The 25,964-nt window shown below is 40.7% G+C and overlaps 1 protein-coding gene across 2 annotated transcripts; it reads left to right on the top strand.

Moving 5' to 3' along the window:
• On the top strand, positions 1–25,742 carry SOX9 (SRY-box transcription factor 9). 2 transcript variants are annotated; one of them, XM_087710194.1, is made up of 4 exons: positions 1–139; positions 20,708–21,111; positions 22,604–22,857; positions 23,483–25,742. In XM_087710194.1, exons 2-4 carry the CDS (start codon positions 20,708–20,710, stop codon positions 24,292–24,294), a joined length of 1,470 nt encoding a protein of 489 aa, XP_087566320.1. In that variant the 5' UTR covers positions 1–139; the 3' UTR covers positions 24,295–25,742. The 2 variants fall into 2 exon arrangements, with proteins under 2 accessions (XP_087566320.1, XP_087566319.1); XM_087710193.1 differs by lacking the exon at positions 1–139 and having other exon boundaries at positions 19,974–21,111.
• The last annotated feature ends 222 nt before the right edge of the window (positions 25,743–25,964 follow it).

The raw sequence follows: 25,964 nt of genomic DNA, 5'->3' as shown, positions 1-25,964 counted from the left end.
TGAGGGAATAATCCCAAGTAGTTTCGAAGCATGTTTTAAAACACAGCATGCAGGAACTCCTCCTTCAGACCCTTCTTGTCAAACAAGCATTTAGGCAGCCCAGCTTCCTAATTACAAGACCAAAGTCCTCCTTATCAAGGTATGTTCCCCCATCCCGGGTGCTCTTTCTATCCCTTTTTCGTTCCTTCATTCAGAGAGATCTTTCATCTATAAAAGTCTTGAGGGTAGTAGGACATTTTCCCCCTTTAATATGTTCCTCTGAGACAGTACGTTAAAAATCTTGTTGGAAAAAATTGTGTAGATCTAGAACTGTTATGTGTTGGAGATCAATATGAAAGCTGCAATCCTTGATAATCCCAGTTCAGATCTCCGATCTACAAATTATTATATGGACAATTTTGGTCAATCGCCACTCTTCTGCAGGACAGAAATAACGATCTGTTGGTCCCTGTACCATTTTGGTATTCAGCTTGCTGAAATAATGTATATTTGAATTGTTTTTAATCCTTGATAAGGCTTTATGTTTTTTTTCTTTCTGAATCTATGCTCCCTCTTTAAAAAATTTATATTCTCTGGTGTTATGTAGCATCATATGCCACATTTTCATTTATAATTATCATATTTTAAGGGACTTGCAATTTTCATAACAGATATTTCTGATATAAGGTTATTCCACTTCAGAGGAATGTCTAGGAAAGGTATCTATGACACCTGACACAATAAAACCAGGCAGGAGCCATGATTGTGCCAAAGTATTATTTATCTGAACTTGACTGTGCAAACTTCTTAGGTAAACCCATGTTTGATTATCCTAGGGCTTGGGATAGCTCCCAAGCCGTAGGAATAAATGTGCATGTTTTTTGCAAAAGTTGGGTAGCAACGAGTCCTCCTTTGATCGAAGCTGCAATGATATATTTGCTGTTTTTGTTCCCTGTCATTATTTGGAGATACGGTATTTGCTCCTTTTGTTTGAATAATATTCTCCACCTATTAAAACATCAGATGGCATGAAGGACACAGCCGAACAAATATATGTTGGTGAATGTGTATGTGTGTGCGAGCTCATGTATATCAGAGGCATCTGCAGCTACAGCTCTAAATGCTATGAAATTGGGAGAAAACAGAAATTGTAGCTCAGATTTAGAGTATGATAAATTGTGAATTAGAAGACCATTATTAGATTCAGATCATTACTGTCTCAACAAATTTTTCTAAAATAGTGAGAGAGAGTGTGTGTCTTCAGATCAGAGAAGGAAAACTAGGGTGCTCCAGATGTTTTGAGCTTTCCAACCGTAGCACTCCAAGGGTAAGGGGCTGCTCAAACCCAAAATTTTAGACTACACTAGGCTATCTGTCCACAGCACTGCCAGGACCTACCTTCCTCTACTATACAATCATATTTTTATTTCCCACTTATGGGCATAGGTATGCCTGCAAGCCCAAGGGTATTGGGTTTATCGCATACGCTCACAAACATTTACTGCTCTCAGGCACATGATCTACCCCTGGAGAGGCAGAATTAGAACCCTTGTCATCTTACCACACTGGTGTGCAGTGCACAACTGAGATTCGGTCTTTCACAAAATGAGTTCCTATATTCTCTAACACAAATCATTCCAATCTGATTCTATATTCTGTGACAGAGAGATAAACTCAAGTCGGTATTAAAACTAGTCTCTCTTTTTTTTTGTGCCTACCCTACCTTACCATTTTGTTCCAACAATAAAATTGGGATGAGGGCAAATATCCCATATGCCATTTGCAGCTTTTAAAAGGAAGGTCCTAGATGAACTAATCTGTAAATCAAAAGGCTCAATTCCAGGCAGTTTATCAAGCTACAGGCTGGTTTATTAGTTTACTATGCTGAATACAATAGTAGCCTCTATTAGTATCTTCAGATATTTCTTTTAATCAGTGTTTTTGATTAGGCATGTCCTAATTTCATTATGCTACTACTTGTTATAGACTTTCCCTGGAGATTTTGATTAATTTCATCAATCATCCAGGGAAAGGCAAGGATTTTTATCATGGACTATATGGGTGTTATCATCTAGAATTAATGAATAACTAAGAAAAAAATGTTATTGCATACAAACCAGTGGTATCTAAATAGCAGTAGCGTATAAATTTGTGTCTCTCCTTACACTCATACATAGCCATATACTTGACAATCTGTACATATTATGGAGTAAAGAAATCTGAGTTTTTAAAACAAATTCTCCATGTGTAAACAAACTCCCCACCTTGAGCAAACCTCAAGCAATCTCTGAACAGATTTTTCTATTTCTAAAATAAATCATTATTCCAAATGAGTGTGGACCTGGCAGTTAGATTATCCAAAGGATTCGATATTTGGGGCATATTTTGAAGCAACTCAAATGAACTATTTTATAAGTTTGAGTAATGAATACTTTTTCTTTCTTTTTCTTTCTTTTTCTTTCTTTTTCTTTCTTTTTCTTTCTTTTTCTTTCTTTTTCTTTCTTTTTCTTTCTTTTTCTTTCTTTTTCTTTCTTTTTCTTTCTTTCTTTTTTCTTTTTTCTCTTTCTCTTTCTTTTTCTTTCTCTCTCTTTTCTTTCTTTCTTTCTAATTTGAAGGACTAGAAGGGGAGGGAAGGGGGGTGCTCTTTGGCCCATAGGAAATCAATGACCCAGAGACATCTGCAAACGATTAGGACACAGACTTCAGGTAGCTCATAGGAACACGTGCTATCCATATTACACTCTGCAAGTATATTTCCACAACTTTACTTCTGCAAATAAACAGTCTGGCTTGTCCTGCATTAGCAAGAAACTACACAAACAGGTAGAGAGAATGGCTGTTCTATTCTCTCTTCCAGTTCTGATGGATTTCTCGCAAGCCATCGCTTGGGCATGTAATTTGAACGATTCCCTGGCAGTAATTTAACACGAGCCTGGTTTCTAAACAGAATATGGCTAGCCTTAACTTACTGTCATTTATTTATCTCTGCTATGAAACATCATATATAATTTTCACAGGATGTTAGCTTTGACGTACATGTCATAATTTAACAGCTGCTTGCAAAATATAAGAAAAATCAACACTTGGAGCAATAATAATAATAGTATAATGTAAAATAGACTGGTTTACAACATTGCTAACATAATTTAATTTTGGAACCACTGGTAATTGCTTGAGATGAGAGATTGTAATAATTTCTTGAACAGAGAAGAATCCGTGTACTTAAGACTTAAATCACTTATCTGCAATTTAAGTACTCTGAACCAGTAGAGATATATAAAAGTTCTCCTTACGTATTCATGCATGAATATTGAAAATATTGCAGTCAAATGATAGACTACCATAGAATCCTGAAAATAAACACAGTAATGCTAAATAAAAATTATACCATGACTGAACTAGTAAAAAAAAAGGAGGAAATCGGGAAAAATAAATTATAGCTTCAGCTTTTCTAATATGCCCTTATTAGGTCAGACTGTTAATAGTTTATGTTATAATCAGCCATACGGAGAAAGTGATTAAATACTGGGAAAGTCAGGGATCTCCCCCTTCAAACCAATAAAACTTTTATGAACATCATGTTGAAATCAACAAAGTTGTTGTAACCTCCCCCAGCAAGATTTAAACCTGATAAAGGTCTTTGGGATGGAAAGGGACCAATGAGATTTAAACAGTCAAACTGAGTACCCTTCAACTCAGCAACTGCAATGAAATTATCCATTCATAAACCTGCAGAGGTATTCTTATTGATTGCTTATAAATTAATTCTCCCTTTTGAGTCAAACACACAAAACTCCTTAGAATTTTTTCTTATTGTGAAAACTAAGGGGGGGAGGGAAATGCACTGGAATCAATAGGACTTTGGAAAAAGGAAGTTCTCCTTTTGTGTTTGCTCTAAAGCTCAATGCTGATGACTCCCCCAGAACAAGCTATTCAGATAATTTTATGTCTAAAGGTCCTTGCTGGCTAAGGAAGTTTCTGCCCAGGTAGACGCTATGTGCACATGTGAACACACTCACTGAACTTGCAATAAGCAGAGCTTTATCATATCGTTCTCAACACACATGGCAATAGGGAATATAATCCAGTTTCAGATGAATGCTTTGATAATCCATTGATTTTATCTAAGTGAAAGGAAAATAAAAGTGTTCAATGTGAGCTTGATTATCCTCCCTAAATGTTACACAATCATCTTTGTTTTATAAAGGGAATCTGCTGTCTTCATTGCCAGGCCGTTTTGAATGTGATGAATTCACACATTCTTATCAGAATAATTTTAATATGCCTGAATGGAAGGTAAACTGAATTAGAAAAGCTAATATTTTCCAGATGCTTTGGTGTTCAGATAACGAAGGCTGTAGTTCAGAGCACCTGCCTGCTTCTGCTCACAAACCTATCTTTTACATTTTGTTTCCAAAAAGTCCATAGTGAAGGGAGGGAGGGAGGAAAGAAAGAAAGAAAGAAAGAAGAAAGGAAGGTTTATTTAGGCAAGTGATTCTATGCATGTATTTCTTAAGTTTAAAAAAAGTTCCAATGTGATGAATATTAAGAAAAAATATTGTATTTCCCCTTTCCCATAAAGTGCTTAGGATTCGCTGCTTATTCAGGCAGGAAGCATGGTCAAGAGTTTGCTTGGCATCATTGTTTACATCTTAGGACACTGCCCAAAATGTTCTGAATGGGAATTGTGGAAAGTAATGAGATCAACAAAGATGAGGAAATATTTAAGCAAACACTTTAATTTTTTCCCTCTTCAAAGCTTGCTTTAAGTGCATGTGTAGAGTGGGGGGATTGTCAGAATTTTGCACACCTATATATTCAAGTTTTTTTTTTTAATTCATTGAGGCACTACTGTTTGGCACTCTAAAGTTTCATTGAGGAATTTTAACTGCATCCTTATGTCAGCTTGAAGACAACTTTCTATTCTAAGGAAAATAATTTGCAGCAAAGTGGGTTAGAATGAATTATGGAATTTATTAGTTGGAAGGAGTACTTAAAGTAGAATCCAGTACTCTTGTTCAGCACAGAAATCCATTAAACTGTCTCTGAGAAGTAGCCACCCAGTCCCCATTAGAAAACCTTCAGCAGTGGGAAGTCAACAATTATTCCAGGAAGACGGCTTCACTATCTAAAAGCTTAGAAAAATCCTTTAGCCTTAAGCTCCTTTCTTTTAATTTGGCCGCTGGTCCATACCCTGCTTTCACTTTCAATAGAGAATACCCCTTCACAGTGTTTCACATGGACCTCTACAGGGGGAAATAATCAAATGTGCATCCTATCATAATGCAAAATCCTTTTATATATAAGCCATTATGATTCACACGGGCATGTAAGATGCAAAACTTACATGCCACACGACACACATTTCATTATGTTGACAGAATCTCAGTTTACTGGGACTGTTATATAGTTGTACATCACTATCACCCCATCCCACTCGGTCTTTATTTTTGTAAAAAGCCAAACTCCATTCACAATTCTTCATAGGTAATAAGTTCCAGAACTTCTATCATCCTTGTAACTCTCCTTTGAATTCACTCCAGCTTCTCCATATCCATTGACATAGCCTTGCAAATACGATCTAGCCAGTAGCAAGTATAATGGAATGATTGCCACTGGTGAACCAAATGCAATGATTTGGTTAATGCAGGCCAGGAGTGTTGTTGCATCAGAGGAATTGCTCATGTTCTGCTGGCAGGACACTGGTACTCATAGATTGTCATTTGCATTGCCAAAAATCAAACCTTCCCACTCCCTAATTATGCTTTTTATGTTTCCTACCAAAAGGCTTGTCACAAGTGAAAACCATCCTGTTGGACACTGGTTTGAGCCTGTTAAGATTACCATAAGACTGCCAATGTCATTTTTAATTATGATGTTGTTCTTTAAATCATTACTAATCCTAGATTAATGGCTTAAACAGATTTGATAAACATCCCTTCCATTTCATCCTCCAATCCATTTATAAAGAAGTTGAATAGCAGTGAGTCAAGGATGAAGATTTTGGAGATTTCACCAAATATTTCATTCCAAAATGATGCAGAACTATTAAAAGAAACATTTGGATCTGACCTAGTAATATTTACCTACATTTCTCCTCCTTGTCCCACACGGATTTCATGAGAGTGATACATTACAGTTGTCCTTGACTTACAACCATTCATTTAATGACTGTTTGAAATTACAACGGCGCTGAAAAAAAATGATTGATGACATGTTTTTTCAGACTTACAACCATCAGAGTATCCCCATGATCAAATTTCAAAAATTGGCAACTGGCATGTATTTATGTTGGCTGCACTGTCCCCAGGCCATGTGATCATCATTTGCAACTATCCCAAGCCAGCTTACAACAAGCAGAGTCAATGAGGGAAACCAGGTTTGCTTAACAATCACGTGATTCTCTTAACAGCTACAGTGATTCGCTTAACAGCCATGGCAAAACAGGTTTTAAAATGGAGCACCTCTCACTTAGCAACTGACTTGCTTAGCAAGAGAAATTGTGGGATCAATTGTGGTTGTAAATCGAGGACTAGCTGTACATCTAGATCAGTATCTTGGTTGACCACATTACTTACCTTGTCATTTAATTTTTAAAAAGGGGGGGGGAGGAAAGATTCATCTGTTATTACCATATTTGTTCTTCAGAAATTACATGTTAGGTCCTGGGAATTGTAGTTTCCCCCCCTCCCCACATATTGAGGGTTCCTTAGTGCTCTCTGAGCTTGCTTGTTTTCTTGCAGATGTTTCATTACCCAAACTAGGCAACATCATCAGCACTGATGATGTTACTTAGTTAAGGTAGTAAAATGTCTGCAAGGAGACAAACAAGCTCAGAGAGCACCATGGACTCCTCATTTCAACCCTGAGCTACAAATAAGTAAAGGTAAAGGTTCCCCTCGCACATATGTGCTAGTCATTCCCGACTCTAGGGGGCGGTGGTCATCTCCATTTCAAAGCCGAAGAGCCAGCACTGTCCGAAGACATCTGTGGGGTAATGTGGCTGGCATGACTAAACTCCGAAGGCACATGGAATGCTGTTACCTTCCCACCAAAGGTGGTTCCTATTTTTCTACTTGCATTTTTTTTATGTGCTTTCAAACTCCCAGGTTGGCAGAAGGTGGGACAAGTAACGGGAGCTCACTCCGTTACGCAGCACTAGGAATTCGAACCACTGAACTGCCGACCTTTCTGATCAACAAGCTTAACAACTTAGCCACTGAGCTACAAATACTCTCCCTTTATTTTCTCATACTGCTTGATTATCTATTCTTGACCAGGACAGGCACCAGATTAATTTCTTTGAGCTCTTCCAGAGCCCCACCACCACTAGAAGCCTTTTTTCTTTTTTGAATATTAAAAGTGTACATGCTCTTCCCCAATTTCTGCAGCTCACAAGTTTTCCACGGGTTTTCAGTGATTACAGGCATCAATTCTATGATCACTTTTACCAGATCTTTCATAAACCTGGAATATAATTCATATGTTCCTCGATACACAAATTTATATAAGATTGCAATGTGGATTCTTTGCATATTTTAACAATTCTGAACTGTTTTTTTTATCTTTTCCTTTCCTGGAACATGTGAGGAAGAGCTTTACTTTATTTGTTCATTTAAAATGTATATATAGCCGCCCATCTTTCAGCCATCCCTGGGTAGCTACCAATCAAGGAATAAAAACTGCAGCTAAAAACCATTAACCATAATGTTAAAAACTAAAAAACAAAATCAGTTAAAACATAAAACATTGAAAATCTGTAGGACTCTGAGAGAAGACAGATGCAAAGAATATGTTAAGTAGCTTTACATTTTCCATATGACCTGATACTACTTATTTAACTTTTATATGCAACAGATTAATAGCTTGCTTGGCACCATTTATTTTGCCATTGTATAATTTTATTTTATTCTTAAATAGACTGAAAATCAGGCAGACATAGAGAAATAACAGGGACTTGCCCAGGTGGTCTCCAGGGGTCAAAAGGTGACTCAAAAGTACAGCTATATAGTATATTTCATTTTCTAATGGATCATTAGAATCTTATTTTATTGTAAGAGATTTATTGAGACATTGAGTTTACAGCTAAAATATTTGTTTGACACAGCTGATTTCATTATATAAGACCATTAAAATATTAAATCAAGCATTAAATTAATGTTATGAATTTTATAGCAAATTAAGACATGCACTTTAAAATCTAGATTTTGGACAGGGTGCAATTCCATGTATAAAATTGCAGCCCAAGAATGGCTTCCAATTAAAATCAAACTCTATATTGCATTTATTTTTCAAATGCAAAGTTTTTCTAGACATCAAATCATATTCCCAAAATTTAATTAAACATTCTTCCAAAGAGAGAATAAAAGGATTTTTATTGGAAAAGTGTATATAATTCTTGTAGCTGCTGCAATGCCAATTCAGTATATTTTGAAAAGATATATGTCTTAGTGAAATTTAGTAAGAAAATCTGAGGTTGCAATGGTATTGCAACTTTCAGAATTTGTTCCCTTCTTTAATAAATCATTTTCCAATATTATTATGCTTTATAACTATATGAAGAAAAGGATTCAAATTCCTTACATTTCCAAAGTTTTTTTTTAAAAAATTCATTTTAACAATCCAATCTAGAGTAATAAACCAATTGTAAAATCTAATAATTTAAGAAAAAATGTTCCTTCAGGCTTATTTTATTAATACACTCTACCCAAACGTTTCTTCTTAAATTGCTTTCCTCTCCATATTAACCTCATTTAAAATTTTAGCCTTCCTAATTTCCATTTGTGTTCATCTGGTTTGTAAGCTCTTTATTCATCCACATAGGCATCTTGAAGCTTTTCTCATTTTTTTTCAGGATCCCCTCTCCTTTTAACATGTTTTAAGAAATTGTAACAATAGCATACCTACATTGCACCTGAAGTCAATAAATTTGGTCTCTCTGAAGGCTGAGATACTTGACTAACTAATCTCAGTTTGTGGCATTTTTGGCCTTCTGATTTTAGCAGTTTGTTTGCAGATGTTTTATTACCCAACTAGATAACCTCATCAGTTTCTTCCGACTGTTGTCTTGAAGTCCTCAATGAAGTTGTTGCTTTTCTCCCCAAGATGTCTAATACCTTTTGTCTATCGACCAGTACTTTTCTGTCAGTATTAAATCCAGAATTACTGACTTTTAATTTCTTCTTCCACTTCTGCAAAATGAAGTGGTTAGCAAGAGAGATCAGAAATTTTTTTAGCCTTCCATGCTTGGCTGAGTTAGTTTTCCCTCAGATTTTGATTTTATTTTATTAAGTTTGTATGTCGCCCTATTCCCGAGAGACTCAGGGCGGCTAACAATAAAAAGGGAGGGGATACAAAAAATAAAATAAAGAACAGCAATTTTAAATTCTACAACAGCCGTAACCTCGAATGGGGCTGGATAGTTCAACAGCCCCAGGCCTGCCGGAACAGCCAGGTCTTAACTGCTTTGCGGAAGGCCGGAAGGGTAGTAAGGGTCCGGATCTCCACAGGGAGATCGTTCCAGAGGGCCGGAGCAGCCACAGAGAAGGCCCTCCCCCGAGGAGTCGCCAGCCGACATTGGCCACCAGATGGAATTCGGAGGAGGCCTAGTCTGTGGGATTTCAAGTTGGTTGAAAACTCCCATTATTGCTATAGCCTGCCCTTTAAAACAGTTGGTTTTAAAAAACATTTATTGTCCTCATGTTCTGTCTGGATAAGTATCTATAGTAAGTTCTCACATTAATATCCTTTTTTTTTTCCTACTTATTTCAATCTTACCTAAATACATGCGTGCGTACACACACATACACAGAGGTTTCTCACCTCCTCCCTTTTTGCTGGATCTATTTCTTTTGAGTAGGTTGTATCCTTTAAGTTCTACTTTCTAATTGTGACTCTCATCCCATCATCTTATGTGATAATTATCACTTTTGTATGACGATAAATATCACATTTGTTTTTCCATATTAGGACTTTCAGTACCTCAGTCCCACCCCATTTGTTTTCTGGCCCTTTGTTTACAAGCACTGGAAACTATCAATGTTATTATGTTCACTATCATGTTTTGAAGATTTCTGATACCATTTCCTGTTTCATACCTCCTTATCACATGCCACCATATTCCTAAGGCCCAGCACTTCCCGCCCCCCTCAGTTTTAGTTTAAATCCCTCCAAGTCAGGTTTGCACGTCTCTTGCCAAAATATATTTTCCCCTCTCCTTATGAGCCTCCCAAGAATCCATTCTATTACTCTTTCAGGCTTCTTCCAAGTACCCTATTATTCTTGCTGACATCTTTTTAACCAGTTGATACCCGTCTCCTATTTTCTCGGTTTCTAGATAACTTTATGTGCCCTGTTCTTCTCAGAAGGCTCTTTTTTTTCTGGGCTTCTGTGGAATCTCTCTGTGCAATAACTGTGGTCTCTTCCATCTTTCTAAATGAGACCTGAAGAAGAAGGTCTCCGATCATTTCATCTTCTCCTCCAGTAAGGAATCAAGCCTGTGTTGCAACAGGTACATTTGGTTTAGCATATTCTTCTGGGAAGAAAGCAATCCTACCTAGCAACTAGCAAGTTCCTGCTGGTTTTGCCTTAATATCCACCCTTTTGATTTGTTCTTTTCTTCATTAAATTACATCACCATATTCACAGTTTGCTTTGCTGGTCAAGAGGTTCTCCAAGCCATTGGCTGAGACTACTGTAGCTAAAAACAATCCAGAGTAAACTCACATTTACTATGGTAAGTACAACACAAGCCTTTGATTCAAGAAACATAGTCCCAAATCCAGCAAAGGTGCTCATTAAAAAAAATAGATACTATATATATTGTACTAAAACTGAACTAAAAGGAAATCACTTTTAGTTCAGTTTTACTACAATATATATAGCATCTAGGGACGTGGTGTCTCAGTGGCCAAAGTGCTGAGCTTGTCAATCAGAAAGGTCGGAGTGAGTCCCTGTTACTTGTCCCAGCTTCTGTCAACCTAGGAGTTCAAAAGCATGTAAAAATGCAAATAGAAAAATAGGGACCACCTTTGGTGGGAAGGTAACAGCATTCTATGCACCTTCGGCATTTAGACATGCGGCCACATGACCACAGAGATGTCTTTGGACAGTGCTGGCTCTTCGGCTTTGAAATGGAGAGGAGCATTGTCCCCTAGAGTCAGGAAGACTAGCACTTATGTGCAAAAGGAACCTTTACTTTTACCTTTTACTATATAGCGTCTATTAAAGAAGCAATGTTGCCTATTTGTTTTAGTCAATTCATTGTTTTATGGTACAAATTCAGTTAGGTCATCATGTGGAATAAATTATCTGTATTAAACATATTTGCAAATTTCAAATATCTGACAAATGGTTAATTTATAAGCAGGAAAGAAGCAGAAAATAGAATAAACCTATAGACAAAGTTTACTAAACCTCCATAAATTAGTTATTCAGTTTCACAGTGTATATTGCCACCACATGTAAAAACAAGAAATCCTGGAGAAAGCACATTGGTTTATCTCAATGTCTGATAATTTTGCTGTACTAGATATCCTTTAAACCATTCAGATAATCTACAGCTCCTACAAACTCTGACAAAAAGGCACTAGAACTGTTCAAAAATCCTCAATAAGAAAGTTTTCTGATAGAATCAGTGTGATGTTATAACTCTTAAGTTTACACATCAGTCTTACTGGAGTTCTGATTTGCTTACAAGAAGTAGATGAAAAATCCCTCACTAGCTCTTCATTTACCATTCTACTGACTCTGTCTGTTTCATGCTGAGATCCCTACTCACAGAAAAAAACTTACCGGTAAGTGTAACTACTCACAAGTAAATTCCTACAGAGTTAAAGGGAGATTTCCAGGTAAGCGAGTGTAGGATTATTTCATAATTTTTTTCAAGAGAAACCATTTACATAGAATGCATTAGTCTTCTTGCTACTAAATGGTGAAGTTGTTTCTTTTGAATAATAACTATGTTGTTGTTTTTTCAATATTTGAAAATCATATTTTTGCAAAAGTGCAAATCAAATTGGTAGCCATACAGTGGCATTGTGAAATCAATATAATAAATATGTAACTATATCCTGTTATTAAATTTGATCCTTAATTTTAAAAGAGACGTTTTTTTTTAAAAAAAATGTTTATTTAACATAATGCAGAAAACATTGAATATAACAAAACAAGAAATAAAATAACTTGGGGGATTGATATTATGCATAGAAAGCAAACTTCCCAACATGGCTGGGAATTTTGGAGGTTAGCAAATTGGCAGATGGAAATACAAAGTAGTGTTTTTAATGAATGAAACAAGGATTGTGACTCTTTTCTCTAAATCTATAAAATCAAGACATAAAACTTATTGTTTTATTTGTATATCATTTTACGTCCACAGAAGTGCAACTGCAACCTTTTATATCTCTTAAAAATAAATACAGAAAAAGGTAATGAGAAGATCAGGCTTTTGAAAGCACAATTTTAATGGGCTTAGTAATTGTTGGAAATTGTAATTATACTCCAATGCAAATTAAGTATCTTTCAGTGCAGCAAAATGTTGCAGTGTAGTAAAATGTTTAGCATGTGATTCATCATCCTAGTGAAATTATTGTAATGCAAAAGTCTTTCTTAATCTTTTTTTTTTAACTAAGTGGCCAAAACGGCTAAGAAAATATATCAAAGAAATAATTTCCAGAAGTGGGTTTTTATAGATGTTAATTGGTGCATACTAGAATTCATTGTAGAATAATTTACTTCTATAAAACTTTTCTCTCCAGATTCCTAAATTACTCCACTTCACTAATTTTCTTACATTCAGAATCTGCCTCCTTGAGCAGCTTTTGAGTATACCTAAGCATAATATTTATTGCATAGGCAGGCACACATGCATATATGTATATGTATATGTATTACTTATAGGTATGTACATGTATATGCACATCAGTGGTGGGTTCTGACTCCCATTGCAACTAATATGCTGCAACGGGGCTGGGCATCCACCAAGTGCACATGCGCAGCGCACGCATGCATACCCACCACCCATGACACTCCAGCTGCTCGGTGGAGCGTTGTACAGGCGCCGTATGCCCCTTGTGCATGCGCAAATGCCCCGGTCAGCTCAAATAGAGGTAAGGAGAGCGGGCGGGTGATCAGGTGGGCCCTCCAGAACACCGTACCGGAACGGTACCTGGTGCTCCCAACAGGCACCGGTACACCCGTTGTATCCCACCACTGATGCACATGCACATGTATGAATCAGGTAACTATAAATCTCTATTTCTTTCTGCACCAAAATGCAAAATAAGCAAAAGAAAAATCTCTTTTGCTATATTGGCAAACTTGTGGTAATGGATATTGTGACTGAGCTAGACTTTCAGCGCCTTGCAGAACAAGCAGCCACAATGGATGACTTAGACTTAGACTACCTTTATTGTCACTTTGAATGTACACTAATCGGTGTACATCAAAATGAAATTTCATTGCATATAACTCTCAAAGGGTCACCACCTCTAATATACCTTACATAAACATGACAAAATAAATACATACAAAATTATGCATATACCTACATATATTATATGACACAGAGAAACAGTTTGGATGTTCAGATGTGGAGCAAACACACTGCATAGTGGAACTTGAAAGTTTAAATCAGAAGTGGACGACATTGCAGATTTGGGGATCTGTAGCATTTCTTATTAGCACCTCATCACTAACCCATTAATCAAAACCAGTTAGAAACTCCAAGTTAAGCCCCAAGTAAAATTAAATGGAACAACAACAGAGGGAAGATGAGTCAATGGCTCACCCTACACCATCAATAGGCTTATTAAACAGACAGTGGTCAAAGAAATTATTGCCCTTGATTCAGGATTTGAATACTAAACTCTCAAAATGGCTATTAAAACCAGGCCTGGTCAAAGACAACCATTTAAAAAAGAAACGGAAATAGCAGGAGTAGGAGATGACAGTATAAGGCATTGCAATGTTTTGTTTTAAATATCAATTTTAAAATAATTCCTACAATTAAATGACTTCCTATTAACTATTAAATGTGAAACTGTGGGTAGTCAAAAACTCTTGGCAGCAGCTTACTGCCCATCATCCAGAGATCAGCATTCGATTACAGATGTCTCTTTGATCACCCTTTGATTTCTCCCACAGTTAACCAATAACTTTGTGCAGCAAGTCACCAGAGGTAAAGCTTGACTTATCGGGTGTCTTTACCTTTTTGATTAGCTAGAGCTGAGCCTAAGGAAGGAACTTTACCTGAAGCTCAGCCAAACAAAGGATGAGCAGGATCTTATAAAAAGAAATTGTTCTATGATAGGCAATTTCTACACAAGTCTAACAACGCCAGTCAGCCAAATTTTCTTCACTATAGTAAAGCACAAAGAGCACTTGCTCATTCACTCGCTGTCTCTCGATTGGCTGGCAAGATGTAAGACTGAGTTGCTCTTCACTGCTTACTAAAACTGGAGTCAATTCTGTTTATAGTGGTGTCAACTGTGAAAGGCATAAAAGCTCAGTTTTAAGATATTAGCTCTTGTCCCTTTTTCAGAGTACTTGGAACAAATATCTGTCCTTCTTTTTATTAAGAAACAGGGGAATGAGGGATATCAGGATGTACAATATATTCCTCCCTCTAGCCTTCTGAAATTAGAACAATTTAAAGTATCTAATGGAAATACTATCCCCTTCTTGGATACATTTAAAAACTTTTCTCTGCGCACAAGAAAATCACAGCCTTTGGATTTCCATCCAGCCTCCAGTATTTCCGTGGATCTTCCCTGGAGTAGGTGGGTGGAATAAATAAAACATTATGAAAGGAACTGACATGGGTAAAATGCCTTTGATAAAAGCAATTTAACGGATTAAAGGTGAGCTTTTCCAATAACAAACAAAAAAAAATGATCCCTATCACACTTTATTTAAAAGTGGATTTGCATGGTTTGGAAACAAACGGAATTATTTTATCCCGATGTGAGGTGTTTTGGGATGGTGGGGTTGGCGGTGCTGAAATGCATTAGTTAGGCGAGATTTGCATAAAGCAAAATCCAGGATCCTCTCTTCCCTATTGTGTGCCTGCGTGTCTTTAGAAAGGGTTTCCAGTGCGTCTCTAACATAGATGCCTTTGATGTTTCGAGAGTAGTGGCCGTTACAGTCGTTAGAAAAATCGGAGTTTCCTTCCGCGGCGGCTCAGAGCTCCCAGCTCCCCACCGGCATCGCCCAACCAAAAACTTTCCTCGCGCCTCTCTCCACGGCTGTGTTCCCCCCACCCCTCACCCCAGCGCCGGCCGGCTGTCTGGCTCTTTTTTGCTTTAAACCTTCTCGCCGCTTCGTCACCGCAGGTTTGCGGGTGACATCATGCTTTGCAAACAAGAGCTCGGGGGCCCGAGGGCTCAGCGCGCCCAAGGGAACGAACGAGACGCATTACAAAAAAAGTTTTTGGGAAGCGCGGGGGAGGGAAGGAGGCGGCGGGGTGGTGGTGGAGGATGCTGGGTTTGCAAATCCTGCAAGTAACTCCAGAAACTCGTAATCTAGCCCGGGATGCCAATTTATAGCACTTCACAAGGACCCCCAAGAGGTGTCGGGTTTTTTCTAGCAACAGCGAACCCGCTTGGACCTATATTCGCCTGATCTGCACCCATAGAGGTCCTAACCATCCCTCCTGACCCCCCTCCTCCGGTAGCGCGGCAAAGAAGCGCTCCGAAAACTTTAGGGCAGCAATGCGGTCGTGGGTAAAGCCGCCGGCCCCCTCCTTCCCCCGCGCCGCTTTTTTGAAAATGCAACTTCTCAGAAAACTCGATACTTTTCCCCTTATTTCCAAATTGGCTGTAAAAACACAGGAATAAAAGGGGAGATAATAGCCGTTGCGATCCATCTCCGCAGCCATCGGGAAGTCCAAATATAAAGCATTGATAATGGCACGGTCTACATGACCTCTCTCTATTGGTATAGGGTATGATTCCAACACCCATTTTATTTTTATTTTTATTGTTGTTGTTATTATTATTATTGCTCAATCAGATTAAAATGAAGTTTATGGATGAGTAGAAAGATAGATCCATAGACAGGGATGGAGATGTGATCACGATAATATTGCTTCTGCTTTGGGGCAACTGGTATTTTAGAACGAAGACAGTTAGCCTTCGTTGCTTGCTTCTCATAACGTTATTCAACGAAACAATTTGTTTTTGTTTATTCCTGCCTATTCAGTATAAACCCGCAAAACTACCTAGTTTTCCCGATCTCTTAATTTTCGATAAAATCTGATATTTCCCCCTTTTCTTTTCCGGGAGATGGGGGGGGGGGATTTTTAGTTTGACAGAAGTGAATCTTTTTGCTCCGCCGAAGAAGCCCTGAACAATAATTCTTGCTTCCAGTCTCACAACCACCTTCTCCGTTAAAGGAAAGTGTTCGTGCCCTAAAGTCATAACGAAAGAAGAGAATTAGCCTTCCTGATGGCATTTAGGACTAAGATTTAAACGGAATGCAATAATTAACTGCTGGCAAATATGGTGCCAAACTAATCGTTTGTTTCCCTCTGAACTAGGGAGTGAAAAGTACTGTTAAATGTTGCAAAAAATATACAAAGCGATTGATTCACTTCATGGGCGTTTTTTTCCCCCTTGTGAAAGCTTCTCCCTTTCCTATTCCCTCATAGATCGGTTAACTCTCCTCCCCCACCCGTTAATTGTTAAATATATTGGGGCAGGGAGACGCTACTATATTGTCGTGATGATTAAATAAACAGATCTCATCATTTATATTCTGTACCTCACTCAAACCTTTTAAAACAATTTCCCCCCATCTAAATAGAATATTCAATCGGATATTAGAGCCATTCAGTCCGTTGGGATTTTTTTTTAAACCCGCGGAATCTCCTAAATACAAGTGGCCTTTGAGAATGGTCTAGCAGCGCAAAAGCTATAAGGGTAGAAGAGAGGGAAGAGGAGAAGCCGAGTTTCGATGCAGACAACTGGGAATTGGAGCTGCGCGCGGATTCATCAGAGAGGCCGCGGAGTCAATGCAGATCGCCTTTGCAAGGGAGCAGCTCCGTTCTACGGGGATTTTAAAAAAAACCTCAGAGCTTGTGTAAACTCTCGCCCCAGTATGGACGTTGAGCGAAGAGCAGAGAGCAGGTCAAAAAAAAAGCGGACAGGACGAAAACAAACCTCAAACAGGGGACTCTTTCATGTTTCCCTGTATTGATGTAAATGGCGATCATATTACAATGGGAATTGTGATACTTTAATCATAGGGTCGTGTGAAACGATTTTTTTTTAAATGCACCTAAGAAACCAACCTCTGCAGTCTGCGAAACGAATTAGCCAAACTAGAGCAATCTCAATTTAAGACTGTAGTGTCTCGAAACCGAACATCTCTCTTAAGAAATGTCCGGCTGAAACGTCCGTGAGTTGGTTCAGGCTCGGAGGAGCTAAGAGGTGCAGGCAAATTGCGGCAGGCAGTTGCTTCACCCGTTCTCACTCGGGACGGCAAGGCAGCTGCCTTCCTTCGCTCTCTTCTCTCGGGATTGCGGGAAACGGCTGCGCGTATCCCTTTCAACCTCGACCTCACTTGGCGCACTGGGATGGGGGGAATGAATAAGCATCTTTTGGCAACTGGGAGGGATTGGGTTTCAAAAATGGCTTTCCTTTAAATAATTCGGAGGGGAGAAACACATGTCTATGTGCTACTTCGTCATGTAATCTGGCAAATGAGATCCACTGAGGTCAACCAAACGTTTTCCACCTTAGTATTGCCCAAGTTGTTTTTCCACGAGATTTATTCCGAGATAAATAATTATGGCCGTCTTCATCGGGCACCCCGCGTGTCTATATTTCCTACTGATACGCAATTGTGTGTCAATGTTGCGCATATCTATGCAGCCTTAAATACAAGGCGGGAGCGTGGTAAATGGATGATAATGTAAAGAAGCCACTGTTGCACCCCTAAGAAAATACTGGGAGGTGGTCGCGAAGAGGTGATTTGAAGTAGCCAGAGCCAGGGGGAAGTTCCGTTCTCCGCATCAGCGCCACCGCCACCTTTATAAACATCTTTGAAAGCAAGAACTGCCCCATTATTCTAAAGGCTTTGATAAGTTTATCACTTGCATTGACTTTAATGCGATTTCATCAGCAGATTTCATTCATTTCATCCTTGAATCGCAAACGGGGCAAAAGAAAATATATGACATTGGAGGCTGACTGATGAAATCGCCCGAGACTTAATCCGTGTTTTAGTGTGCGCGGTGGAGAGGGGGAGTGTTCTGCCTGTATAGGAGTGTGCGTGTGCGCGCGTTTTAACAACCTTCAAGAAACATCTCTAACATAAGCACCAAGGCGGTTAGTTTCTGAGCCTATGGCGCCCCCTCTGGATAGAACTGGGAATTACACTTTATCTGCCGCAAAGGTGATTTGTTTATAGAGAAATAACTGTTAAATTCCAAGTTTAAAAAAAAAACGACACTGAAAGGAGAGTGGAAAAAGCGCAAGCCAAACCAAGCCAAGGGAAGGCGCCTGTCCTCCCAGGCAAGACAACACGACAGCTAATGATTTAAAGAATCGACAATGCGGGAAGCAATGCCATCGCCGACGGGGTCCCTAAGAGACCTTGCGTTTGCAGAAGATGCCCGCGTTGTCATTCCAGCCTCGGTGAAAGGGCGATTATATCAAGAGGCCAATCCATCACCAAGTGCGCCCGGTTTCTTTTTGGGCCACCTTGACTTTTCAGATTGCTTGGTTTTACTGTTCCGCCTCACTTGCCCTGGGATTTTGCACTGACAACTTAATCGTCTGGTCAGTGGCCTACTTTTCCTCCTCTACCTCAATTAATTTTAGAATAAGAAAAAATATTCCGGGGATCAGCCCTTAATTTTAAAAACTCAGTCTCGCACTCTGAAATCAGCGACGACTTTCGTGGCCCTTACAACTAATTTAGTAAAATTGTTCGCCTGTCTGAGGGAAGGAGGTCAGTGGAAGATATACACTCTGATCTGAAGTTTGTCAATACGTTCAATAAGCAAACTCAGATCTTTAATAGAAAGGACTTGGCTTAAAAGAAAAAAACCCTGCACCTCTGATTATGATATACGTATATTCCCTTTTGCAAGCGTAGTCTGTTCCCATTTCCTAAAAGTAGGCAGTCCGCGTTCTGTGCGGTTTAACTCAGTCCTACTGGATGCAAAGGAAGGTTAATTCCCAAGTTAAATCGGAAGTCTAACCTAGGTATATACCTGCTATATTTTTTACTTTACAAATGCTTAGTCAACACAATCTGAAAGGGAAGTCTGGTCATATATGCTTCTATAAAAGGAAGCATTTTGATAACTTCGTTTAGAGAAGGTTGAGCTGTCATTTAAACACACTTTTTTTTAAACAAAAAGACAAACAGGCCTCTAGCCTTACTTGCACAAAGCGTGATAGGAGGTTACTAACCGCTTGTTTAGGAAGATTATTCTAAATGACTAAAAAAAAAAGTCGCCTTATACAAGTATCTAGTTTTTTCTTCCTCTCCCTCTCACTATACCGCCACCCGTCCCGCGAACGGCAGCTTAGCGCGTTGTCTCCTTCTTCGTCTTGAAACTTTTCAGCACGAGCGAAGCATTAAGATGAGCAAAAACAAAACAAAACCCTCCCCCAGGAGAATGAGTCACAAAACACTGACTGGGGGGGGGGGGAGGAAGAGGAAGAGGAGGAGGAGGAGGGTGAGAGACAGAAAGAACCAAGTTCTTTCTCCGAAAAAAACGGGACCTCGGAGAAAGAAGATACTTCTGCTAGCGAGGCGTCAAGCCCTTCCTTCCCCTCTGCAAACAACCCCCAAAGATCTGCTTCGATCGATGGGGGGGAGGGTTGAAAAAAAAAGCAAGGAGAAATTTACTCGGAGGTATCACAATTCCCGCAACAGTTGGGAAACTACAAAGAGCCAACTGCAGCGTGCGACCAACTTTCTCTCTCTTACACACACACACACACACACACACACACACAGACACACAGACACACAAATACAGAGACCTCCCTTCGCCTCGGCGCCCCCTCCCTCTTCAGAGGGAGGAAAAAAACTTTTCCAGCCAATCAACGCCGTGCCAGCCCTTCCCAGCCAGGGCTGCCATTGGCGTTTCTACGGCGAAATGGGAGCAGAGGCGAGGTATTTATTAAAGAGAGCCGCAAGTGAGCGTTAGGAGAGCCGAGGTTGAGCCTCGCAACAGGCGATTCGGGGGGAGCTTTTCCGACTTTTCGCGTGCCCCACCTCTCTCCACACACACACACGCACCCTCAAACCGAGGAATTCGCCTCCCTTCTTTCAATAGGGAAATATTTTTTCTCTCTCTCCACCTCGTTCAACTTTCGCCTCTCACCGACTCCGCTTCGGACGGAGCGGGAAAAGCCAGTCCACATGCGCGTTTCTTGAGAGCGGGGTTTTCCTCCAGCGGCGACTTCGCCAAGCGCGCCTGCCGGCCGAGTTTTCTGCAAACACCGCGGCTTTTTTTCTTTTTCTTTTGGCGCTAGGAGCGCGAGACGCTTTAGCCTGTGGGGCGCGCGCGCGGGGGCTTTTTCCTCTCCACTCCTGTCTTAAAAGAGACGTCTCTCTTGCCCCCCCTCCCTTCCCCGTTCTCCTCCCCCGCCCCCTTTCTCCCCTCCGCCTCCATTTTTTCTTGTTTTATTCCCCCCCGCGCCCGCCCGCTTATATTTTTTGCCTTCGCCCTTTTTCTCGCATGAATCTCCTCGACCCCTTCGCGAAGATGACCGAAGAGCAGGAGAAGTGTCTGTCCGGCGCTCCCAGCCCGACCATGTCGGAGGATTCCGCGGGGTCCCCCTGCCCTTCGGGCTCCGGCTCGGACGCCGAGAACACCAGGCCCCAGGAGAACACCTACCCCAAGAGCGACCAGGACCTGAAGAAGGAGAGCGAGGAGGACAAGTTCCCGGTGTGCATCCGGGAAGCCGTCAGCCAGGTCCTCAAGGGCTACGACTGGACCCTGGTGCCCATGCCCGTCCGGGTGAACGGATCCAGTAAGAACAAGCCCCACGTGAAGCGCCCCATGAACGCCTTCATGGTGTGGGCTCAAGCGGCGCGGAGGAAGCTGGCCGACCAGTACCCGCACCTGCACAACGCCGAGCTGAGCAAGACGCTGGGGAAGCTCTGGAGGTAAAGTTGGGGCGAGGGCAGCCGGCTCGGAAGCGGCTCGGGGCTGCTCCCGGGAAAGGGCGCGAAGGCTCGCACGGCAGAGGTCTTTCAAACTTGGCAACTTTAAGCCTTGTGGACTTGTGGATTCTGGGAGTTGAAGTCCATAGGGCTTAAAGTTGCCAAGTTTGGGGACCTTGCAATATCGGCCAGAGGGACCTGGACAGCCCTAGGGTGGCTCCCTTGGGTGGTTGGATGGCTCGCTCGGCTCTCCTTTGGGGCCAGGTCTTGGGATTCCCGAGGGATGCCTCGCAGGAGCCTAAGCATCTCTAAAATCCTGATGCCCCCACCCCCTGTAAACATATAATTCTTACTTTACTCAAAAAGTGAACTCTACTCCCGTGGAGGAAGCCTAAAAGACCACTAACCTGGTTTTAAACAAGGTTTAAATTGCCCCCCTGTGGGGTGTGGGCTCCACATTGGGGACCACTGGTCTAGTCCGATGGCAGGAGGCTGGAACTGGGCAGGAAGGCAGGCGGGCGAGCCTGGGCGCACGGATGGGGAGGTCGCTGGGCTTTGCGCGGGACTCGCTTTCAAAAAGGGGATCTGGGGTCAAAACCTTGCCGCCCCCTTCTCTCTCCTCCAGTCTAATTTTGTTTTAGGAGCGGAGTGGAGAGACAAAGAGTAGAAATCACTGAGTTAGGGTTGAAAAAAAACCAGAAATGACAAAGTTAATAACTTGAGCCCCACTCTGGAGAAAAACAGCACATCTTGGGTGTAATGATGATTGGCACAAGTTAGCGAGCACTAACCAATAAGAAGTTGGCTTGGAAGGATGACTAGCAAGAGAAACGTGGGGTGGGGAGAAAAGAGAAAGTGAGTCACCTGGCTGAAGCATAAGCTAATGACTTGCAAAAAAAAAAAAAGGCTAAGGGAGCCACTTTTGTAGATGCAGAATATGCTTGGGGTGAGTTTAGATGTTAATCCCCCAAATCGAGAAATCCTGGTATCTGAGCTGTGGCTGAAGCTGCTTATGTGCAGGTGTCTATAGTGTTTGAGTAGGATGAGAAAAGAAGACCGGTTGCTATCTTCTGTCTTCTTTCTTGCAAGGAAGGGAATAAAGCCCCAGAGTGTTTGGAAGAATTGCTGAGAAAGGAGTGGTTTAAGTCTTTTTTTCTTTCTTTCTTGCAAGAGGCTCTGGGAAATTTTACAGTGTGTTTCTACCCAGAGGGAAATTCAGGAATAGCAGACTGCTAAAGGCTGCTTTTCCTGGTGCCTGTCATTTTATATTGGATTTTATACATCTTCTATTTTGTCCTTTGCATTATCAGAAGTTCATTCTACCCAAGTTTGGGTCTTCTGACAGCTGCCTGCAGCGATGCTGGCCTAGGTGCAGTGGCAGGAACGTAGGGTAAATTTCTAGCAAATCGAAGGTGCTCTATGTACTAAAATCAGGAAGCTTAAGCTTTGGGTAGAACTTAATCAACCAATGCATGCCTTTGTTTTAATTGCTCAGGTTATTGAATGAGAGCGAGAAACGCCCATTTGTGGAGGAGGCTGAACGCTTGAGAGTGCAACATAAAAAAGACCATCCAGACTACAAGTACCAGCCACGAAGGAGAAAGTCCGTGAAGAACGGACAGGCTGAGCAAGAGGAAGGATCGGAGCAGACCCACATCTCTCCGAATGCTATCTTCAAGGCCCTGCAGGCAGATTCGCCCCAGTCTTCATCCAGCATGAGTGAAGTACATTCACCTGGAGAGCATTCTGGTGAGTGTGCCAACTTCCCCTCCTTGGAGAAGAAGAGGAAGAACATCCGGTGTAGACAGGTCTCCTAAAGGCAGTCCAGTTAGCAGCCTGTTGCTTTTCTGGAGCAGTTTGCCAAGGAAACATAAAAGAGCTAGATAGCTATTGGTAAAAAGCAATAGCTTTCATGTACCTACAAGACAGGTCTTCAAATAGGTCATCCTTCAACAGTTCAACGTCAACTTAATTGCTTTGCTGAGCCATTCCACCAATAGTACTAATCTTAGTTTTCATCTCAATGTATTACCATAACTTATAAACTATAAACACCTGTTATTGTAGCCTTATAAAGCAGCCAGTTTTCAACTACATGCAACAATCTGCATTGGTATTTCATTCTTTTTGGCAGGCTCTCCATCGTCTCTTTTGCATCCATCCAGAGTTAATCTTTAGCTAAGTTATCACTGCCATGCAACACCTTCTGCTCATTAAAAGTGGCCGCTGGTGGGAGTTTTATGGCCCTCTGGCTGTGCCTGTTATCAGAAGGGAAAGAGACCCAGGTGTGGCTTGCTTGCCCTGTGACTTCAAAGGCATCAAAGAGAACCTGTCCCCTTTGTAACAACTACTATCTCCTTTATATTCCTTACAGGGCAATCTCAAGGGCCACCTACTCCTCCTACCACTCCCAAAACAGATGTCCAGCCTGGTAAGCAGGACCTGAAACGGGAAGGTCGCCCACTGCAGGAAGGAGGAAGACAGCCGCCCCATATTGACTTCCGAGACGTGGACATTGGGGAACTCAGCAGTGACGTCATCTCTAACATTGAGACTTTTGATGTTAATGAGTTTGACCAGTATCTTCCACCCAATGGCCACCCAGGAGTTCCAGTCACCCATGGTCAGCCTGGCCAAGTCACCTACACAGGCAGCTACGGGATCAGTAGCACCACAGCTACCCCAGCAGGCACTGGGCATGTCTGGATGTCCAAGCAGCAGCAGCCGCCACCTTCTCAGCAGCCACCCTCCCAAGCTCAGCCACAACCACCGCCCCCACCGCCGCCGCAGCACACACTCACCACCCTGAGTAGTGAACCAGGCCAGCCTCAGCAGAGGACACATATTAAGACCGAGCAGCTCAGTCCCAGCCATTACACTGACCAACAGCAGCATTCACCTCAGCAGATCAGCTACAGTTCCTTCAATCTCCAGCACTATGGCTCTTCCTACCCGACCATCACTCGCTCCCAGTATGACTACACAGACCATCAGAGCTCCAATACCTATTACAGCCATGCTGCCAGCCAGAGTTCCAGCCTTTATTCTACATTCACTTACATGAACCCCACCCAGAGGCCCATGTACACCCCAATTGCAGACACTACGGGGGTACCTTCCATTCCTCAAACCCATAGCCCACAACACTGGGAACAGCCAGTCTACACGCAGCTCACCAGACCATAAAGTTCTGAAGGATGGTGTCAATTCCCCAGACTTACAAAAATATTTTTAAGCTAAAAGTGAATGGAAGAGAGGAAAAAATATCCCAGAATGCATTGTGCACTACAGCATCCCTTCAAAACTGACCAGATTATTCTCAATCAAGAAACATTCCATGATGGACTAAATACTTTGATTTGAAGGCAGGTTTTTTTTTATTTTCTTCAAACAGCCAGCTTAGCTTGCATAGGTATGAACTTGTTAATTATTTTTAACAATAACTAAAAACAAAAAAAATGAAAAAAATATAAACTCAAAAGTATTCCTCTGTGAGGAATATTCTCTATTTTAAATATTTTTAGTATGTATTGTGTATGATTTGTTACCAATATGATGGAATTTATACGTACTTGTTTTTAGAGAAACTTTTAAAAACTGCTTTTTCCTTTTTGGGGTGGGTGGGTGGGTGGGTGGGATGGGGACAGTTGAACCACACTTAGCAAAAGAATATGCCTTAGCTTTTTTCCCTGCTGTCAGAGATATTTTTCTATAGTTAACAGTCATTTTTAGAGACTAAAATGTGTGCATTAAAAATCAAGGAAAAGAAAATTTTGAGGAAAGGAAAGAAGTGCTCATTAACATGATTGTGGGAATTTGGAAAGAGACTTCTATTTTTCTAGCATGGAAATAAAATACGGGGAGAAAAAAAGATGAAAGAAAAAGCAAGGAAACCTTGAGCCTTAAAGTAACACTATCAGACGCCTTAAAGAAAAAATCCTGTGAAATCTTCCAAAAGACTTGCACAATTATCTTCCAACCTGCCAAGGGAAAATATGGAACTCCCAAGAAGAGAGCTCAGTTTTACAGGTCTGAAGCTTTTTAATTATTATTATTATTATTTTATTTGCAACTACAAGCACCAAGTTATGAAGCCAGAATCAGCATTCTCTACCTTGATCCCTTCAGTTTCCAACACCAGGCCAATATTTGTGAGACAAATGCAGTCAGTCAAAAAATCAAGAGTCTTCCCTGTAAATTGCATGAAAAACTAGAATACTTTATTCCATGAAGACAGCTTACAAAAGGAGGAGATGGGAATGACACAGGAACACCAGCTTTAGCAAGGTTCATGGATGACAGTAGTAGGTGGTTTTTCTTCTTTTAAAATTATATATATTTATTTTGTGAAAAAGATGTTTTTAATCAAGAGGTTTGTTTTTCAATTTCCCCCTTCCACGTTAGAAATCTTAGTAATGTAAACAGAAATACCAGCATTTTACTCAGAGGGTATATGGTACCTAATTGTTAAATTATGGTCTAAATCAATAACCCTTTATTTTATTTATCTCTCAGTCTTTGTTTTTGTATTTTATTATTCCTTCGGAATGTGTCTTAGGTTTGTACAAATACCTGGCTCCCGTTTGTCTTTCTATCTTTTCTATTTCTTTGGTCAGAATAAACTGGAAAGCTTTTGTGTTGTTTTCCTCATTGTACAAACAAAGCATGGCTAATTAGTGTATCACTGAGTTATTTCTGCCTGAATACTTTTAGACTCATGATTTGGACTGGGCTAAATTAATAGAACAGCATGCAGAGCACAGAAAGTAAGAGTGGACTTGAACCACTCTTTCGTTTGTGAAAAATTCCCCAGGTTTTAAAGCCAATCAGCAAACCTTCCTTTACATGCTGATGAC

Source organism: Thamnophis sirtalis, unplaced genomic scaffold (assembly GCF_051295495.1).
Source record: "Thamnophis sirtalis isolate CommonGarterSnake01/CBP01778 unplaced genomic scaffold, rThaSir2_p1.2 scaffold_3, whole genome shotgun sequence".
NCBI lineage: Eukaryota > Metazoa > Chordata > Lepidosauria > Squamata > Natricidae > Thamnophis > Thamnophis sirtalis.
The sequence above is the reverse complement of the archived record's forward strand: the minus strand, read 5'-3'. Positions and strand labels throughout refer to the sequence as shown.

Excerpts from the sequence above, each read along its gene's own strand:
- SOX9 (XM_087710193.1), top strand. The coding sequence starts at position 20,681 with ATGAATCTCCTCGACCCCTTCGCGAAGATGACCGAAGAGCAGGAGAAG. Across the intron at positions 21,112-22,603 it reads ACGCTGGGGAAGCTCTGGAG|GTTATTGAATGAGAGCGAGA; the intron begins GTAAAGTTGGGG and ends TTAATTGCTCAG. Across the intron at positions 22,858-23,482 it reads TTCACCTGGAGAGCATTCTG|GGCAATCTCAAGGGCCACCT; the intron begins GTGAGTGTGCCA and ends TATTCCTTACAG.